The sequence below is a fragment of the Pogona vitticeps genome, chromosome 3 (assembly GCF_051106095.1).
Source record: "Pogona vitticeps strain Pit_001003342236 chromosome 3, PviZW2.1, whole genome shotgun sequence".
NCBI lineage: Eukaryota > Metazoa > Chordata > Lepidosauria > Squamata > Agamidae > Pogona > Pogona vitticeps.
In genome coordinates this window covers 10,519,350-10,537,347 of record NC_135785.1, presented here as the reverse complement: position 1 = coordinate 10,537,347, position 17,998 = coordinate 10,519,350, and the positions used below count along the sequence as shown (strand labels likewise).

General features: G+C 47.4%; 2 protein-coding genes across 2 annotated transcripts in view; one reads left to right on the top strand and one right to left on the bottom strand.

Annotated features, from left to right (window-relative positions):
* Positions 1–17,998, top strand: part of LOC144587767 (uncharacterized) — a 570,285-nt gene that overhangs the window by 535,116 nt on the left and 17,171 nt on the right. The gene's annotated exons all lie outside the window — the stretch shown is intronic.
* LOC144587929 (uncharacterized) lies at positions 6,975–13,111 on the bottom strand. The gene is made up of 2 exons (XM_078389626.1): positions 8,007–13,111; positions 6,975–7,824 (listed from the first exon to the last, which is right to left on the bottom strand). The coding sequence occupies exons 1-2, from the start codon at positions 12,160–12,162 to the stop codon at positions 7,817–7,819; spliced, it is 4,164 nt and encodes a 1,387-aa protein (XP_078245752.1). The 5' UTR covers positions 12,163–13,111; the 3' UTR covers positions 6,975–7,816.

Genomic DNA, 17,998 nt, shown 5'->3' with positions numbered 1-17,998 from the left:
TAAATTCATTTTGTTAATACCTCCCACTTCCATGAATGCGGCTAAGGCAGGAGCGTAATATGTGCCACATATTTCAGAATGGGGCTAATTCGGAGTTTGTAGTGTTAGACACAGAGTCTAACCAGAGTGATTCTACACCATGATCCCCAAAGCCATTAAGGGCGTCGTATTTGGGTTTAAGCCTCGAATCCATCCTATTAAGCAGTAACTTAGTCGAAATCTAGGCAATTAATCGTCAGATGTTCCAATGTGCTTTGGGTTCCCAGAGCCAGGCTATTTCACCTGGAAGCTCCACTGGTGGGGAGATTCGGATTTAAATAAATAAATAAATAAATAAATAAATAAATAAATAAATAAATAAATAAATAAATCAATCAATCAATCAATCAATCAATCAATCAATCAATCAATCAATCAATCAATCAATCAATCAATCAATCAATCTCAATTGTGAAGTTTTCCCGCGGTAATTTATATCCCGCAGGAACCGGTGCACATTCACTTGAAATCCACTTCCATCGGTTTCGAAGGGACACGGGTACCCAGAGACCTTGTCAAAACGTAAGCCTATGCCCCGCACTCCCGCCTGCGTTGGATCGCCGTCTCCGGATTTCCTGAAATTCCTTGGAACTGAAAGGACCCGTGGCCAAGGGAGGAGCAGGGCGGCGATCTCAGCACTCCTAGTGGGGGAAAAGATCCCACTGAAATCGTGGGGGGGGGGGGGGGAAGCACGAACCTCCACCAGTTAACTGCCTCTGGTCCTGAAGTTCGGAGGAACAAAACCGGGGGACGGGCAATCTATAAAATCAGGCAAAAATAAACAGGAAGCCTGGCGTGGTCTCTCACTCACTCCTTTCTCCCCGCGAAGGGGAACTGCGCCCCACCCCTTCAGATCTTCTTGAGCCGGCTTACCGCCCCCCCCCCCTTTCCCCAAATCAACACTGAACTCTTTTGCCCCCGTCCGGACTTGTTCAAGCGGCGCTTTGTTTCCATCCAAATAAACCCGGGCGAATCAATCCTCTCCGATCCACCTGGGGATTTGAATTAAAGTCCCATTGGGGACACTTGAGGCTACAAAGGGTTACACATAAATAAATGCCACATTTGCCTATTGCAAAAAGTTTATCTCTGGCTCTTTATGGCTCGCCACAGGGGAAGCGGGGAGGGGAAGGGCGGAGAGAGGGGGCTCCCGTTTACTACACAGCTGTAGGCAGAAGCAGACCTCTCTTCTCCGAGGAGGAAGACCCTCCTCCTCCTCCTCCATCTCTCCCCCCCCCCTTTCCCTCTATTTGATCAACAGCAACTTTCTTTGTTCTCTGGACCTCTTCCCCAATTTTAAACTTCACTCGTCCATCCCACGTTTGTTTGTTAATGACGCGATTACCATCTGGCTCGTCCTACTTTCCAGAGGATATAAATCGCCTCCCGTCTTCCTCTCTCCGCTCCCCCTCCCGATCCTCCATCATCTCCCCACCACCACATAAGAAAGATTTAATTCCTCCCCCCGCTGCCGCCCATTATCATTTAAGTGCCAGCATAGCCAGAAGAAAAATACGCTCTCAAGGCTTCGAATTCTTCTGACCAGCCTCTCAAGATGGGGCCAAGTCATGTCACCGCCCGGCTCTAAAAAGAAAAGGGGTTGTCAATTTCACCTCCTGAGCAAAAACACCGCTTTCTCTTCCCAGCGCCTCAACCCGTTTGTCAATTTCACTTGTCCAGCCCAGGGCGGTGTGGGATTCCGCATCAAGGGAAAGGGATCGGAGAAGATGCGTTCAGGGAAGGCGCGTCACCAGATTGACTCCACTTTCCAGGTGTGTGCGTGAATCTGAGGGGTTCGAATAAGGAGATGGGGCTTGCACCCCAGTTCCTACTCATACTCCATTAAGCAAACAGAATTCTGCCCGGTCTAAACCGTTGGAAAGCTGACTCACATTGCGCCCTATCAGCGGAGATTTTACCTACAAATTATCTCTGGACAGTTCCCCGCCTCCCACCCGGCCACCCACAGTCTTTCTCCCTTCATTTTTCTTTTCTACACCTGAGAGTGTCCCTTTCTTCTAGGCGTGATCTTGTAAAATCTGGGCGCCATCCCTTGGCCCCTACTTCTAGGCTAATGCCATTGCAGGTACTACTTATGTTTCTAGATCATCATGGCCGTTTGGGATGGGGGAAGAGAAAGTGAGAAGTTGGTCAACCGTAGCCTTATTTTGCGCTGCCTCCAGCTCAAACTGAACAGAAGACGAGAAATCAATTGATCTCACAATCCTGTGCTTGCTTACGGAAAAGTAAGTCCCTCTGAACGCAACGGGGCTTACTTCTGAGGAGACACGTAGGATTGCATGCTTAATCTCTCAGCAGCTTGACGTCAAACCGCTGGTTCAAATCCGGCGAAGCTGCAACCCACCCCCCCCCGGCAACAGATTATTTTGGGGAAAAGTTGCATCGGTGTCCACAGAATTTCGTTCCCAGCCCATCGTGCTTATGACTGGCGCTTTAATTCATTTAAACAGGAGCGCTTCTGTTTCACTGGGTTGGGAAGCAGTTCCTGCCGCAGCTTTTGCGAAGGGTAACCCTTCCAGCCCCGTCCTGCTCCCTTCCAGACACCAAGCGTCAGATTCCTCCACAATTCGCCGCGAAAGGAACCCAGCCTCCTCCTTCCCCTTCTGCAAGAAGCCCTGTCACAAATAAGTTAGGATAATATGCACTAAATATTATTATTTCCACGCTGAGTGACTGATGGGTGTGTTAGAATCTCCCCTCCTCCCGCGATTTCCCAAAAGACCAGCCGGAGAAAAGAAAGCAGCCCATTTAAAATGCGAGATACCATCCCAGGCAAAGCACACGCCAGCATGAGCGCGCACCCGCTCACAGACAGACGCCATCTGATATAAATAATTAAGAAAATTCACTTTCGTATGCGTTTCTAATTGTGTGATCCTACTGGGGAAAAGCACCCTCCCCCGCAACAGTGATTAATTAATATCACTTCGGAGTGAGCTGTTTCTGAGGAAAAGATGCCTATTTGCCCCATACAAATAACGGTAGGAGCTAAAAAGCCGGCTCCGTTTTTGTTGATGTAAGATCATGTAAGCATTGCGGAGGAAATGCACAGAATTCTTTATTGATGCGATTGAGCGAGGGGTCCTTTCGCAGCTACCTGCGAAAAGAGGAAGGGAAGGGAGATTAAAAATAAATTTAGAAAGACATATATATATATATATTTAGCGCACAGGGGAAAGGATATCATAAAACGCTTTTATTTCATTCCCAACGAACGCCCTAAGCACAAGAGTGCCTGCAAATTTTTTGGAGGGGTGGTAGTAAAGCTGCATAGAGGTATGTTACCATCCAGCTCACGTGACTGCATCTCAGCACTTGAAACCCAGCAGTAAGTGGCAGCTGGAGTAGGTCCATTGAATCAATGGAATTTACACAGATGTTGACTGGCCAGATCATCACTAGTATAATAGACCTGCTTCAGCTGTAACTTCCTACTGGATTTCAGCCTATGTATTTTCCTGCATACTTTAAAATAAATCAATTTAAGACGAGGGGGCAATCCCCCCCCGCCGCTTCCCAGATGTCTGGGCAGCTGGGTTATTTTGCTGAATGTTTGTGCCCTTTTCTGTCTGAGCCGATTCAGAAGACTTATTTGAGGGAACCTCCTTTCACTTGTCTTTGATGAAGAATTTAGTGTAACTCCAAAGCCTGCATATTTCTAGGGCATGAGAAGTTAGCTAACATCACATTGGCGTATCTTGTTGCTTAGCCAAATAAAAAAAATTAAAATAAGAATAGAAATGTTAAAGACCCTCTTCCCACCTTTATAGACTAGTTTTTAAAAGGGAAATCCGAGCTGCCTGTTATCAGTGCATGTGTAGGTAAAGTTCGCAATTACCAAACAAGTGTATTTCTCTCTGAAGAAAAGATTTAAAAAGGAGTAAGCACAACAAGAAGAAAAGAAAATGTAGCAGAAGAACTCCAGGTACTTAGAGGAGGAGCTAGTTATATCCCCTGGATATCTTCGAACTTCGTTGCTTTAAAGGAAAAGGCCCAATCCAATCCCTTTGAGTTGTGAACGCTGGTGGTAGGTCTGCTGTGGAGAAGGGAAAGCGCTCTGCACTTGTTCAGAGAAACGTCTCTTCTGTAGGTTGGCCCTTTTCTTCAACTGACCTCTTAAAATTATTTCTGTCGCCTGTTCAGGCCGCCTGGAGCGTTACTGTCTAAAATTTGACGTCCAGGGAGGCAACTGGAGGACGGGGGGGGGGCGGCGGCGAGATGGAGAGGAGGAGGAGGAGGAGCAGGGCACGGAGTTTGGCCCAAATGTATACCCCCCCCCCCAGCCAACGCGATTAAAGCTGGGAAAAAGTTTTCCGTTTCTGGGAACCTCTAGTCAAATATGAGGCGTTCAGGGACTTTGTTCCCCTGGATTTTTTTTCCATTAAAAAGAGAGAGAGAGAGATTGAGAGAGAAAGCAACTTCCAAACTTTATAAACTTCCTCAGAGTTATTCTGAACAAATTGCGGAGGTCTCCAACTTTCAGGAGGGTGCACTTTTAATCACCGATCATTAAAATAGTTATGTTAAATATACTCAATTACACGCATGACTTCCTTCACCCCATCCTGACGGGCTTTTCAATTCTCCCAGCTGCTCCCGTATTCCTTGACTATAGACACCAGAGGAGCGGGGTGGGTTGGCGGGGGTGGGTGGGGAGAGAGAACACCCTCGATTATAGCGAATCCATACATTTCTCGGGATTTCATCAGCCTAATTAAGGCTTTCGGTGTGGTCCACGGGCCTTGAATAGGCCTTTTACTATTTACTCGGAGCAAAGGAGGAGAGAGCGGTGGAATGCAGGCGAGGAGAGATGGAGTAAGGGGCGGCGGCGATTCAAGTTATCTTCTCGATGTGGACCCAGCGAGGCAGTTGTCTGCGGGGCTGTTCTTTTGCTATTAAAAGGGAGAAGATAGTGCGGGGATAAATCGAAACAAACATAAACTGAATAACGGGTGGCGGGGGCAATGACTCTCGTCCACAGAAGGTGTAAGGCAGGGCGATCCCCCCCCCCCGTAAACCCGGTAGCTAAGGATGCAATCAGGCCGTGGGCAAAGGCGACCAGGATTGATCCCAGGAGAGTTAAGGCAGCCCCAGAGAGCGGGCGACCCGTCTTGTCGCCAAGACCTACGGCGCTGGCTTCCTTAAGCCGCAGCTCCTTGAGTTTACTCCGACGGAAATTGGGGTATCCGAAATTGAAACAGTAGCGACATCTTATTTCACCAGCTCTCTGTCAAGGGTAGCTCTCCGAATGCTGAGGTTTGTCCATCTCTAAATTTGAAAAAAACAACAAAAAAACACCACTGTATCAGAGCAGCTTTGGGGGGAGGCGAATATGGGGTCTGCTTACTTTGAAACATTTTACACACATTGAATGAAATCGAATAGTAAGTGGCCATTGAAGTAAGCCCATTGAAATCGTTGGAGACTTGGTTAGTCAACTTCGTCATAAATTCCAGGGATTCAATGGGCTTTCCTTATTGCAGCTTTGGACTGGATTCCAGCCATTATTTAACTCTTTGTCTCTGATATATAAACCCTTAGGAGCTATCCTTAAGCAGTGTGTTTAGATGGCTCCCCCTCCCGCCGCTCTCTTTTAAAAGACTGTGAAGTGATCTCCAAAATGGAGATAAAGAATCTTCATTAAAAGTTTTCTGGATTTATCAACGGATATTTATTTATTTAATTTATTTATATATATATTTATTTATCCATCCATCCATCCCCCCCTCCCCCGTTTAACAGATGGGTCTGAAGTTGAACATTTCTAGAAACTGGGGCAGGAGAATGAGAGAGAGGTGGGGGGGAAACTTAACTTGAGATGCATGTTCAATGTATAGGGACAGGAAGACCGCCTTCCCATAAAAGCTTATCTGATCAACTTTGGCCTACAATTAAGGAATGAAGGATAAGTGGCGGTTTCATATTTAGACGTGAACAACAACTCCTGTGTATGATCAACCTTCTAATCGTTCCCGTATACTGTACTTGTTCAATAGGCTATGGTCCTGAAATCCACTCCAACCTTCTTGTGAGATCCCGTGTCAAAATATTCAAGTAAAGAGCCCCGGACACGGTTTTCAGGAACAAAACATAAATAGTAAACGTTAGCTATGTTTGCATACCTCTCTGTTCTCTGCTTTTGACTGAGACAATCCTGTCTGGGAGATCCAGCTGATCACGGGCCTGTTCAGAAACGTCAGCTTAAGGGGAGCCAGGCACCATCCGCAGGGAAGTTCTCCTGCACAATATAGAGCCAGAAGAATAAATGGGAGATTCACCAGGACAAGAAAACTCTTTACTTTCCGGACTGGGCCTGTCGTCTTCAGGAAAGTCCCCGTTAAAGGGATCCTTTAAAATCATCTACTCGCCCGATCCTCTTTCTCTCCCAGCACGGAGCAGGGCGAAGGAATGGGCACCCCCGGGGCCAAGCAGTCGGCTTTAAGACGACTTCAACCGCAGTCTTACAGCCGCTTACGGGCAAGAAAGCCCCGCCGAGATCTTATTCCAAGGGAGTATTTTCCTCTTGGTCTCAAGTGTAGGGAAACGGGCTTCAGACATTACAAGTTTTTCTGCTTAACCAGCTGGCTTGACAGAGTGGATCGTAAGGTCTCTCCCCCCCCCCCCGCTCCATTTGGCTTTAATTTTAAGGGGGTACAATTTCGAATTTCTAAAAATCGGACCACTTCTTGATGTCCGGCCACTTCTTGATGTCTTCAAACAAGGATCTGCGGTTTTCCGGCCGTCGGAAAATCGACTTGTCCCTTTCCAGAACACCTGTTGCGGGGCTGGTTGTGGGGGGGGGGGAGAAGGGGGTTGCCGCCGGGGCCTAGAGTCTGTGGCACCCAAACCCTCTCGCCGCCTCTGATAGCCGGGCTAAGCCCTTTTATTCGGCACAAACTTTCTTGGAAGCAGGTGTGACAAACCCAGACCTACTGGGATCTGTCACACAGTTACACTAAGCTGCCACCAACCATTCCCTGTAAGAAGTCACACAGACCAGGGATGGATTTTTAAACAATAAAAAGAATAAGGTTTATTTTAAATACACACAGGGAAAAATAAACAATCAGGTGAATAAGATAAAGTAACGTGGCTTAGTTTCACTCATACATACATACAGTTTGGTTCACACAGAACCCTTAACTTGAAGCACAGACCCTGAACCTATCAGGTTGGTACTCTGACACACAGTAGTACCCTGTCTGACACACAGACTCCCACAACAGCTTCTTCTTCCCAGCTGCTGCTTCGTCACATCCCAGTGTCTCTCAGCATCTCCCTCTCACCACACAGGCATCACATATATATACAGTACAGCCCCTCCTTCTGATGTCCCGCCTTCCACTCCCCATAGGATGGAACTTTCCCTCCAAACCCATGACAGACAGGTAACATCAGTGCTGTATGTAACACCTCCCCTCTTTATAAGTTGTTTTGTAGGGGGAAAGCTAAGGTGCTTTTCACCAAAAAACAACCTGAATAAAATACACAAAAACAGTTATACATACCATATAATACTTACTTATCCTTACACTCTAAGTTAACCATAGCAATTATGCATTTAAACATTTACCATATACATTACATCAATTTACCTTTATTCATACAAACCAAATTCAAAACCAGGTACATTTTACTTTTTGTCATCATTATATACACATAGTCCATGTTCTTTCGCCGTCTTCAATCTTCAGGTCTTCTTGATAAGGCGTCAGCAACACAGTTCACTGACCCTCTGACCACCTTCACTTCAAAGTCATAGTCCTGTAGGTTTAAAGCCCACCTCATAAGTTTGCTATTGTGGGTTTTCATTGTCTTTAACCATTGCAGTGGTGAATGGTCAGTGCACAAAACAAAATGTCTTCCCCAGATGTAAGGCTTGGCCTTCTGGATCGCGTAGACTATGGCCAAACACTCCTTCTCCACGGTTGCCAAATGTCTCTCACCTTTTTGAAGTTTCCTACTCAGGTAGGACACTGGATGCTGGTCACCATTCTCATCCTCCTGGCACAGAACTGCTCCTACCCCGCTGTTAGACGCATCGGTGTAGATGATGAACTCCCGGTCGAAGTCTGGAGCCCGCAGGACTGGATAGTTGATTAACGCCTCCTTCAACCTCTGGAACGCCGCCTCACAGTCGCTGGTCCACGGGATGCGGTCATCAGCCGTCTTCCTCGTCAGATCGGTCAGCGGAGCCGCAATCTCGCTAAACCTCGGGATGAACTTTCTGTAGTAGCCCACCAACCCAAGAAATGATTTGACTTTTTTCTTGGTGTTGGGTCTAGGCCAATCACGAACAGCTTCTATTTTGGCCTCCAGGGGTTTTATCACTCCTCCCCCTACCATGTGACCCAAGTATTTTATTTCTGGGCTACCCAGCTGACACTTGCTGGCCTTTACTGTTAGCCCTGCTGCACTTAACCTCTGCAGCACTAACTCCAGGTGTATCAGGTGATCTTCCCAGGTATTACTGAAGATCCCTATGTCGTCAATGTAGGCCACTGTAAAGTCACTGAGCCCTGCCAAGGTCTGGTCCATCAGCCTTTGGAATGTGGCTGGTGCATTTCTGAGACCAAAGCTCAGGACTCGAAACTCATAGAGACCAAAAGGGCTGCAAAAGGCAGTCTTTTCTTGATCCCTGGGATCAATTCTTAATTGCCAATATCCCTTTACCAGGTCCAATGATGAGATGAACCGACAACCCCCTATGGTTTCAATCAGGTTGTCTAGCCTGGGCATTGGGTAGGCATCAGGAGTGGTTACACGGTTTAATTTCCTGTAATCGACACAAAACCTAATGCTCCCATCAGGCTTGTCCACAAGGACTATCGGAGAGGACCAAGGACTAGAAGAGGGGACGATTATGTTCTCCCTCAGCATCTCGTCCAGCTCCTTCCGCACCTTGTCCCTATAGGGTCCCGTTACTCGGTATGGGGATACTGCCTGCGGGGGTGCATCCCCTGTGTGGATCCGATGCATCACTCCCTTCACTATCCCCGGCTTGTTGGAAAACACCTGTTGATATTTACTAAGCAGCATTTTTAGTTCTTGCTGCTGGTCTTGGGTGAGTGCAGGACTGATCTTTACCTCCTCTGGGTTGTATTTTACTTCCCCTCTACCCTCCCAGAAGGGTAATTCCGCTTCCTCACTCTCAGCTGCTTTTATCGCGAATAAAACCCTCTGTTCCCCTCTGTAGTAGGGTTTTAGGGCATTCACATGAACCACCCTCCTTGCTTGGTTCTCCTCCTGCTCTATAAGGTAGTTCAGGTCTGACATCTTGGAAATGACCCTATATGGTCCTGCCCATTTGAGCTGCAGTTTGTTCTCTCTGCAGGGCCTAAGCCAAAGCACTTCCTCCCCTGGGTCAAAGTGCCTCTCTCTAGCTTTGTGGTCATACCATGTTTTCTGTCTGACCTTCTGCGCTTGCAGGTTTTCTGCTGCCAGCTCTAGATTTCTCCTTAGGTCATTCATCAAGGTGTCTATGTATGTCACAACGTCTTGTGGGTCATCCTGGGTGATCTGCTCCCAATTTTGTTTGATCAAATCCAGGGGCCCTTTCACCCTTCTCCCGAATAAAAGTTCAAATGGACTGAACCCGGTACTGGCTTGTGGCACTGATCGATACGCAAACAAAAGGGATTGCAGCTTCTGGTCCCAATTGTTTGGATTCTCTGCCAAGTAAGCCCTAATCATGCGCATTAGAGTCCCATTGAACTTCTCAGTTAACCCATTACTTTCCGGATGATAGGCAGTGGTTTCCTTGTGCTTAATTCCACAGATCTGCCATAAGCGTTTCATGAGCTTTGATGTGAACGATGCGCCCAAATCTGTGATTATCTCTGAGGCAAATCCCATCCTGGACATATACCCCACCAAAGCATCGGCCACTGTGTTAGTTTCAATGTTAGTCAAGGGTATGGCTTCAGGATACCTTGTGGCATGGTCCACAATTGTTAGAATGAACCTGTTCCCCCTCTTTGTGGCCTTGGGCAAAGGTCCCACAATATCCACCCCTATGCATTTGAACGGAGTGTCAATCACAGGCAAAGGGCACAACTTTGCTTTGGTCCTGTCGCGGTTATTCCCCTGCCTTTGACACACATCACATTGTTTACAGAACTCCCTGATCTGCTTCCCTATGTCAGGCCAGTAGAAATTCTGTGTGATTCTCTGCTGTGTTTTGTTCACTCCTAAGTGTGCAGCAAACATGTCAGAGTGACCCCTTTGTAAGATCATGGGGCGATACTTTTCAGGTACCACCAGCTGACTTCTGATCCCATCTCCCCCTTTTGAGATATTCCTCAGGGTCTCTCTATATAAAATCCCCTTTTTCTCCAGAAATCTCACTGGGGTCTCAGGTGTTAGCTGGGCGTCAGTCACCTGTTCAAAACACTTTTGGAGAGTGGCGTCTGCCTTTTGCTCCTGTCCAAATCTGCTGTCTGTGGTTAAGGTTTCCACCACAGCTTCTGAACTCCCCTCTGCTTCCGTCTCTGGCTCATCATTACCCCCCTGAACTGTCCCTGTGGTGGCTTGTGAGCGTGTAATCACTAGCACCCGTTTCACATGTTCAGCCAGGTCATTTCCCACGAGCACGGCTGCTGGCAGAGTCGATGAAATCGCTAGCCGCCAATCTCCCCTCCAGCCTTGAAAGTTGACAGGTACCTCTGCTACTGGCAGAGAGATTACCTGCCCCTCAATCCCTGCCACCTTCATGCTCTCATTTGGGATTATAAACTCCCTAGGAATAATATCTGGATGGCACAGGGTTACCTGGGAACAAGTGTCCCGCAGCCCCCTATACTGACGGTCAAGTATTCCTACGTCCACCCCGGCTGTCTCAAACAATTGAGAATCTGTTTTCACCAGCAAGCAGCGCTTTACCTCCACAAGAGGACCATTTTCCTCAGCCTGATCAGCAGAGGTAGCTGTTCCAGACTGAGTAGCCATGGCAACAGGCTCCCTCAGTGACACTGAGCCTTGCTCTTTCTGGACACAGAACACAGCTTTTGGCTTGGTCCCACTTGACTCCTGAGGCACCATTCCTTTTAGCTGCCTTAATTTCTCACACTCTGAGATTAGATGACCCTTTCCCTGACAGAAATAACATTTTCTGGTGTATTTTGATTCTCTCTCATCTTGTTTTGGTTTTCCCTCCAAAATCTGAGGTCTTAGTTTCATTTCTGAGGGCTTCCCTTCACCATGGGCCCCTCCCCCTTGCTGGCTTTTCCCTGGTCCCTGAGAGTACTTGCTGTAGGTTTCTTTGGGTTTACCTACAGATTTCCCCTCACCCAAGGGCTTTCTTATTTGGGAAATAAAATCTGCAATCTCTGCGGCTGCTGCCACAGACCTCGGTTTCCTTTCCCTCACCTGGAATTTCAATTCCCCATGCAGGACTGAATAGAACTGTTCCAGCGCTATCAAATCTTTAAGCTGTTGAAAGTTCTCTGTCCCCTCCTGCGATAGCCATTTCTCAAGCAGCCTCACCAGTTGGGCCCCCACTTGGGTAAAAGTCTGTTCTGGTTTCTTGGTGAGGGATCTGAATCTTTGTCTCAGCTGCTCCGCATTTATCCCATGTCTGGCAAACACCAGTTTTTTAAACTCTGCAAAATCTTTCATCAGTTCCTCAGGCATCTCGGCATAAACCTCAGCCAGGCTACCACTGATTAAAGACCGCATGATGGTCATCTTCTCAGTTTCCCTCACTGAGAAGTCCACAAACGCTCTTTCCACTAAGGAAAAGAACACTTCAGGACAATCTCCCTTGTGGTACACAGGGAATTTCTTCAGGTCAGCCTTAGACAATTGGCCTCCCTCAGAATCCCTATTGTTATTATTGTTCTGGTTCATCATTTCCAGTTTTCTTAATTCAAACGCCATTCTTTCTTTTTCCAGAGCAATTTTCTCTCTCTCTAATCTTTCTTCTTTTTCCAATTGCCTCATCCTCAGTTCATGCTGTTGGGCTATGAGCAATTTTCTGAGTTCTGGGTCCTGCTCTCCTGTGCTGTCACCTTGCACTGAGCCAAATTCATCCTCAGAACCTTGGTCAATCTGGGGGTCTTTCACTTCACTCATGTCTGCTACTTGGCTTCGAGTCAAGGGCATAATCCCCCCTCAGAACAGGCTGCTTTAAAAAGTCAAGCCTCAAAATAAAACGACCACTTTTTTCCTCTTGCCTCAGAACCAGCTCTCCCTAGAGATTGCTGCTGTTCTTCAGCACTAACTTGCAACAGTATCGAGTCAGAGCCTACCCCCCTCTGCTGGGCCTCTCAGCTGGCAAGCTAGCTCACTGTTACTACGCAGTTTTGCCTCAGCTTTTTCCCGCCAAAACTAGGCTGCCTCAGAGCACCTTAATCTAAGTCTCCCCAGTTGGCACGTTCTTCCACTAGTGCACCCCCCCCGTGAGGTACACCTAGAAGATTACCTACGCGCCTCAGACTGTCCCTGACTAGACCCCCCTTGCTCTGGGCACACTTGCCAAGGCTTTGCTGGACCACTGGACAACTGGACCAGTCGTATCCCACACGCTGGACACCAATCAATGTGACAAACCCAGACCTACTGGGATCTGTCACACAGTTACACTAAGCTGCCACCAACCATTCCCTGTAAGAAGTCACACAGACCAGGGATGGATTTTTAAACAATAAAAAGAATAAGGTTTATTTTAAATACACACAGGGAAAAATAAACAATCAGGTGAATAAGATAAAGTAACGTGGCTTAGTTTCACTCATACATACATACAGTTTGGTTCACACAGAACCCTTAACTTGAAGCACAGACCCTGAACCTATCAGGTTGGTACTCTGACACACAGTAGTACCCTGTCTGACACACAGACTCCCACAACAGCTTCTTCTTCCCCAGCTGCTGCTTCGTCCCAACCCAGTGTCTCACAGTCTGTCTCAGCATCTCCTCTTCACCACACAGGCATCACCTATTTATACAGTACAGCCCCTCCTCCTGATGTCCCGCCTTCCACTCCCCATAGGATGGAACTTTCCCTCCAAACCCATGACAGACAGGTAACATCAGTGCTGTATGTAACAGCAGGCATTCGACAAAAGCGTGTGTTAAAAACGGGCATATCAAGGCACCACTTCACCTAGAAGTGATTTCTACGGAAATCAAGGCCGCTTCATTCCAAGCAAACCCGGGGTTTTATAGGAAGTGGAGGTAAAACCACCCGAGGAGAGAAGGGAGTAAATTGTGGGGGGGGGGGAGGTGGAAAGAGGGACTGCGAAAGCACAAAGAAGGGAGATAGATTCAGGTTCCTCCAGGAACTTGTTGATTGGGAGGCGGTGAGAGATAATAGCTCTCTCTGCCCTTGCTAGCCTGCTGGAAAAGTTTTCCGTCCTAAACTGTGCAGCTCGCTGGCTTCTTTCCTTGAAAAGCCAGAAGCGCAGAAAAAGATACGAGGATCCAAAGCGTAACGACCCTTTATAAAGATAATCTAATAACCGGTCCAGCCGTGCCTGAAGTGTTGGGATGTGGATCTGCAGACCCTTCTCTCTTCTTTGTAAAAATTAGCTGCTTCCACTAACTGCTGCCTAGAATCGTCCCCAGCTCACAAAAGCAACGAGATAAGTTGGGAGCCCAAGGGGTGGGGGTTGGGCGTTGGGAACAAAGCAGGGATTTCGGCATCCTATAAAGTTTTTTTCAGGCCAAGGAAAAGCGGGCACAGAGATGGAACTGTATTTCAATTTCCTCTTTGGTCTGAATTCTTTGTCGCTGCTCCACACTTGGTCTGGCAACGATCCAGATCTTTAAAAACCGAAAGAAAGAAAAAACCCACAAAAACCCCAAAGGAAAACTCCAACCCTCCCAAGTAACTTGTTTAGATCCGTCAATTTCGAAGATGGGGATTGCTTTTAAAAGACTTGGTGTACATGTTTGTAAAGCGACTTCCAATGTCACTCGACCGCACCACCCGAACGGAAAGCAAGTAACAGAGGGATTTGTTTCTGAGGAACCTTGTTTGGGATTGAGTTGTAATCATGTGATGCCAAAGGGCAGTTGTCCTGAAAGAATCCCGCCCTAAGCAACAGCCAGATCCCAAAGATGTCCTGCTGTGTGAACTCCCTAGATGTCTAAAATCCCGCATATTCTTATTTGAGACTCCATGAGATTTATTTCGGGGCAGTAATGCATAGGATCGGTTGTTACTTCGTAATAATCAGGCCTAGGATCGGGCTGTTACCTGTGTCTACTTGGGAATGGCAGCCATTCAAGTCAGTAGAGCCTACTTCCAAGTAAAAGTATGAAGAGATCCGGGGGACTTGTAACTGGGCTAACCCTGAATCAAAAGGTAATTAAAGAACTCTCCTGCCTTCATTTTATGAAGAGTGTCTCAAAACTTTTTACTGCAGTCGGGGGTTTGAAAAATATTTTGGGATCGTGATCCCGTGACCTGGAAAGCATCTTAGGAGTGAATGAGCCAAAGTTTACTCGCGAGGAGCCGGAACAAGCCGCCTGAAGACAAACCCGTGGCCAGCGACAACAAAAAAGGCCTTGTTGCATTTTCAGGAAGGCTGATGTCTGCCTTCCGGTTTGATGGCCGAGCTGGGCTCAGCCTTGACGGGTGGGCGGTGGCTCCGGAACAGTTTTATGTCCCCTTCTCAAAGGGTTTTTTTTTTTTTACTTCGCCCTAACTGCAGGCGGAGACCGTCTGACCAAGACGCTCAGCCTAAGGAGAAGCAAAGCAAAGCAAAGCGGAGGGGGGGGGGGGCGAGAGAGAAGGGTGGGGTGGGGTGGGGTGAAACGTGAGTGGTAAGGGTATTGAAATTGGGGAGACTCAGTCCTCGTCGCCCAGAATAGTAAGTAAGGCAAGTTCACACGACGATCGGGTAACCGAGAGAACAAGAGGCCCATTTTAATCAGGTGGTTATCTCTCTCCGAGGTGGAGATCAGAGCTCCGTCCCTCCTGGCCTTGCCATTGTGTCCCCCCTGCTGGAAATGACAGCTCCTTCAGAAATAAGCAACTTGGTCCCTGGATGGGATTTCACCTCTCTCGCACTACACATGTCCCCATTGTCATTTTACAGCTCCGGCGAATCCTCTAAATTATAGAAGGGTCTAAGCTCGGCCTCATTAAATCCTTTTGCTTTTTCTTCTTTGCTTTTCTTTCTTTTTTTCTTTTTTTTTTCCGGGGGGGTGGTGGCGGTGAAGAGAAGGAGGAAGAGAGTCTCAAGGTTGGCAGAGTGTATTACTGTAAGCCGAAGGAGAAGCTTGAATGTTATCCAGATGGGGATTGAAGACACAGTGGTACTTAAGAGCAGTCCGCCACACATAGCTCCGCACACACATGCAATCCATCGTCTGATTACTTTTCACATATATTTTATATAAAGCACACACACACACACACTTCTGGGCAGTTCTAGTCTGATAAACGCGCAACAGTTTCCTCCTGTCAGAATCAAAGGATCATCTGCAACGCAATTCCTCCATTCTTTCCCTCCAGGATCCCATTGTTCAGGCAACAATCAAATAAAGATATGATCAGATGAAACTGCAGTTCCACCAAAGAGAAGTTGCCCTTTCATCTGAGAGAGTTTCCCAATTTGAAGTTTTAAAAAAAAGGAGAAGCGCTCCTTGTGACATTTCTCTTCAGGAACAATAGGATGGGATACCTTTTTTTTTTTTTTAAATTTAATATTAGGGTATTTAATTTTTAGCTGAAACTTTAGCCTCACGACTAGGCCACCCATCCTTAACGCACATCGGGAGTCGCTCAACAGATGAATAACAACTGGCATCATGGTCAAAACCAAGTCTTGCTAGCCCCGGTAATTCGGGGCAAGTCCACACTAGGAGGGCAACATCAGATATGTGAAAGGGCCATCATCGCTTAAACAGCGGGTTCAGGTTAAATAATATGCCCCCACCCACCCAGGGAGGCAATCAGCGGTGTGACACTGGTCGCCAATGAGTGACGTTTTGTGCGCTTGGACATTTGAACTCAGGATCGGGCTTGGGCGAGGCTCCACTCCAATAGGCAGGAAAAAAAGACCTGCCATTTGCTCAGGATCAAGATGCTTTGATTTGGGAAAAAAAATTATAAAGTGAGCATCCCCAAGAAGCAGCCGGCTGGAACAGCCGGAGCTCAAACAGGATGGTCTCCTAATAAAGTCTAAACCCAATTATTACTCCTAGCTAGAGTAGACCCACTGAATGAATGAGGACACTTTACGTCAGTCCCCCGATTCAGTGGGCTTGCTTTAGTGGGGAGGGGATTTAGCCCCAATGAAATGAAGTCCCAGTCTTTAAGAACGTGAGGGAGGGGGCGGCAAGCAGCAGCATCACTTCCCACCATTTGGTGGCACGTTGCTTGGTCGGGAACCAACCGCTGGTGAAAACTCCTGCCCTGCGTGGCTTCCACCCGCCCTCCTTTCCTCCAGGAGGTCTTCTCTGCCTCGCCTGGCCAGTGGGAAGGGGTTTCCAGTAGAAGGAATGCCAGCCAATGGGATTCTAGGCGTTGCATTTCCCGGCAAGGCTAACTAGCCAATCCACTGCCGGAAGTCCGTGTCTGTTCAGCCAATCAGAACCTCGCCTTTCCTCCGGCGTGCTTCGCCTAGCCAGAGGTTCACTTCACTTTTCATAAATTTATCATCGAACACGAGTGCTTTTAAATATTCAGATAACAACAGCCAGGTGCCCGCTGAACACAGCGCATTAACTATGAATTAGCCCAGCTTCCTTTCCACAAGCTCTCCGGATCACGGTTTCAAAGGCAGCAACCTTATACCGAGGGCTGCCCGTCTCTACCCATCCATCACCCACCGACGTCCGATGAAGGAGTCAAAGCAGTATCAGTAAAAAAAAAAAAAATCTCGACTCCCGGGGTTTGCAAGGACTCCAATAGGCACCAGCCGAATCCTCAAACAACCCCGATTTTGCATCCCTCAACTGTTGGGGATGCCATTTATTCCGGAGTAAGTAATGGATTTACTGCCTGGAAGGGTCTTAGTTGAAACCTCCTCGCTCTCCTTCCAAGCCTTGTCCGGCTTCATTTAGCGGTGGGTCGGGCCTCTTTTGACCTCTGTGAGGGACTAAAACCGCTTTAAAATTCGATTTTGGTCAGAATGCGGTCTTGCACTCGCGAATGTGGATTACTCATAAGAAACTTAATCTGCGGATTTGTTATAGAATTCTGCGCCTTTAACGACCGCAGGACTGGTAGAAATTCAGGAAGATAAATCTTTCCATTCAAGTAGTATCTTCACAATGAGTGAAGGCTGAAGTGTTGGAGGATAGTCTGGAAGTTGAGTCACGTCAACTGGACTTCTTTCTTATCAGGTTGAAAGGTTTCGCTACTCCTCTTCTTCTTCAGACTGAAGATACTACTTGGATGACTAGCGAAACGTTTCAACCTGATAAGAAAGAAGTCCAGTTGCCATGATTCAACTTCCACGTAACCCCACCTGGATGACTGAGAATCTTCACAGATGTATTGAAGTACAGTATAGATTTCATGTCCTGTTTGAAGCGATGATGTTCTGAATATATGCACCATAGGAGGTGGCAAGAGTCTTCTCTCCCAGTTTTCCATCCCGCCACAGGAAACTAATTAATCAAGATTAATTGAAATGGATTGGACCTTTTTTTCTCAAGCTGAGGAGGGGTCGAAGCCCATCATTCCTTGGAAACTAGATTTATCAAATTGAGGACCTGAGATCATAGTGGGGGGGTATCTAAGGGCTGGGTTCAATGGTTAGCCCCGAGGAGAGCAGACATATTTAATGACCGGGACTTGTCAGGTCAGCGCTTGTGTAAGCCCTCTTGATTCAGTGGGTCAAACTCTAGATGGGGCAAACAACTTGGAGGTAGCTCCTAAGTTCCAGGATGCGGACCTAGGGGACCACTACCTCCGGTGCAGGTGGGTGATTTCAGACCCTGGGTTTTAGGGTGGTGGTATCATCTTTAGATGTCAAGGCAC

Bases quoted from the DNA above. Each gene is read 5' to 3' on its own strand.
- LOC144587929 (XM_078389626.1), bottom strand. From the start codon at position 12,162: ATGCCCTTGACTCGAAGCCAAGTAGCAGACATGAGTGAAGTGAAAGAC.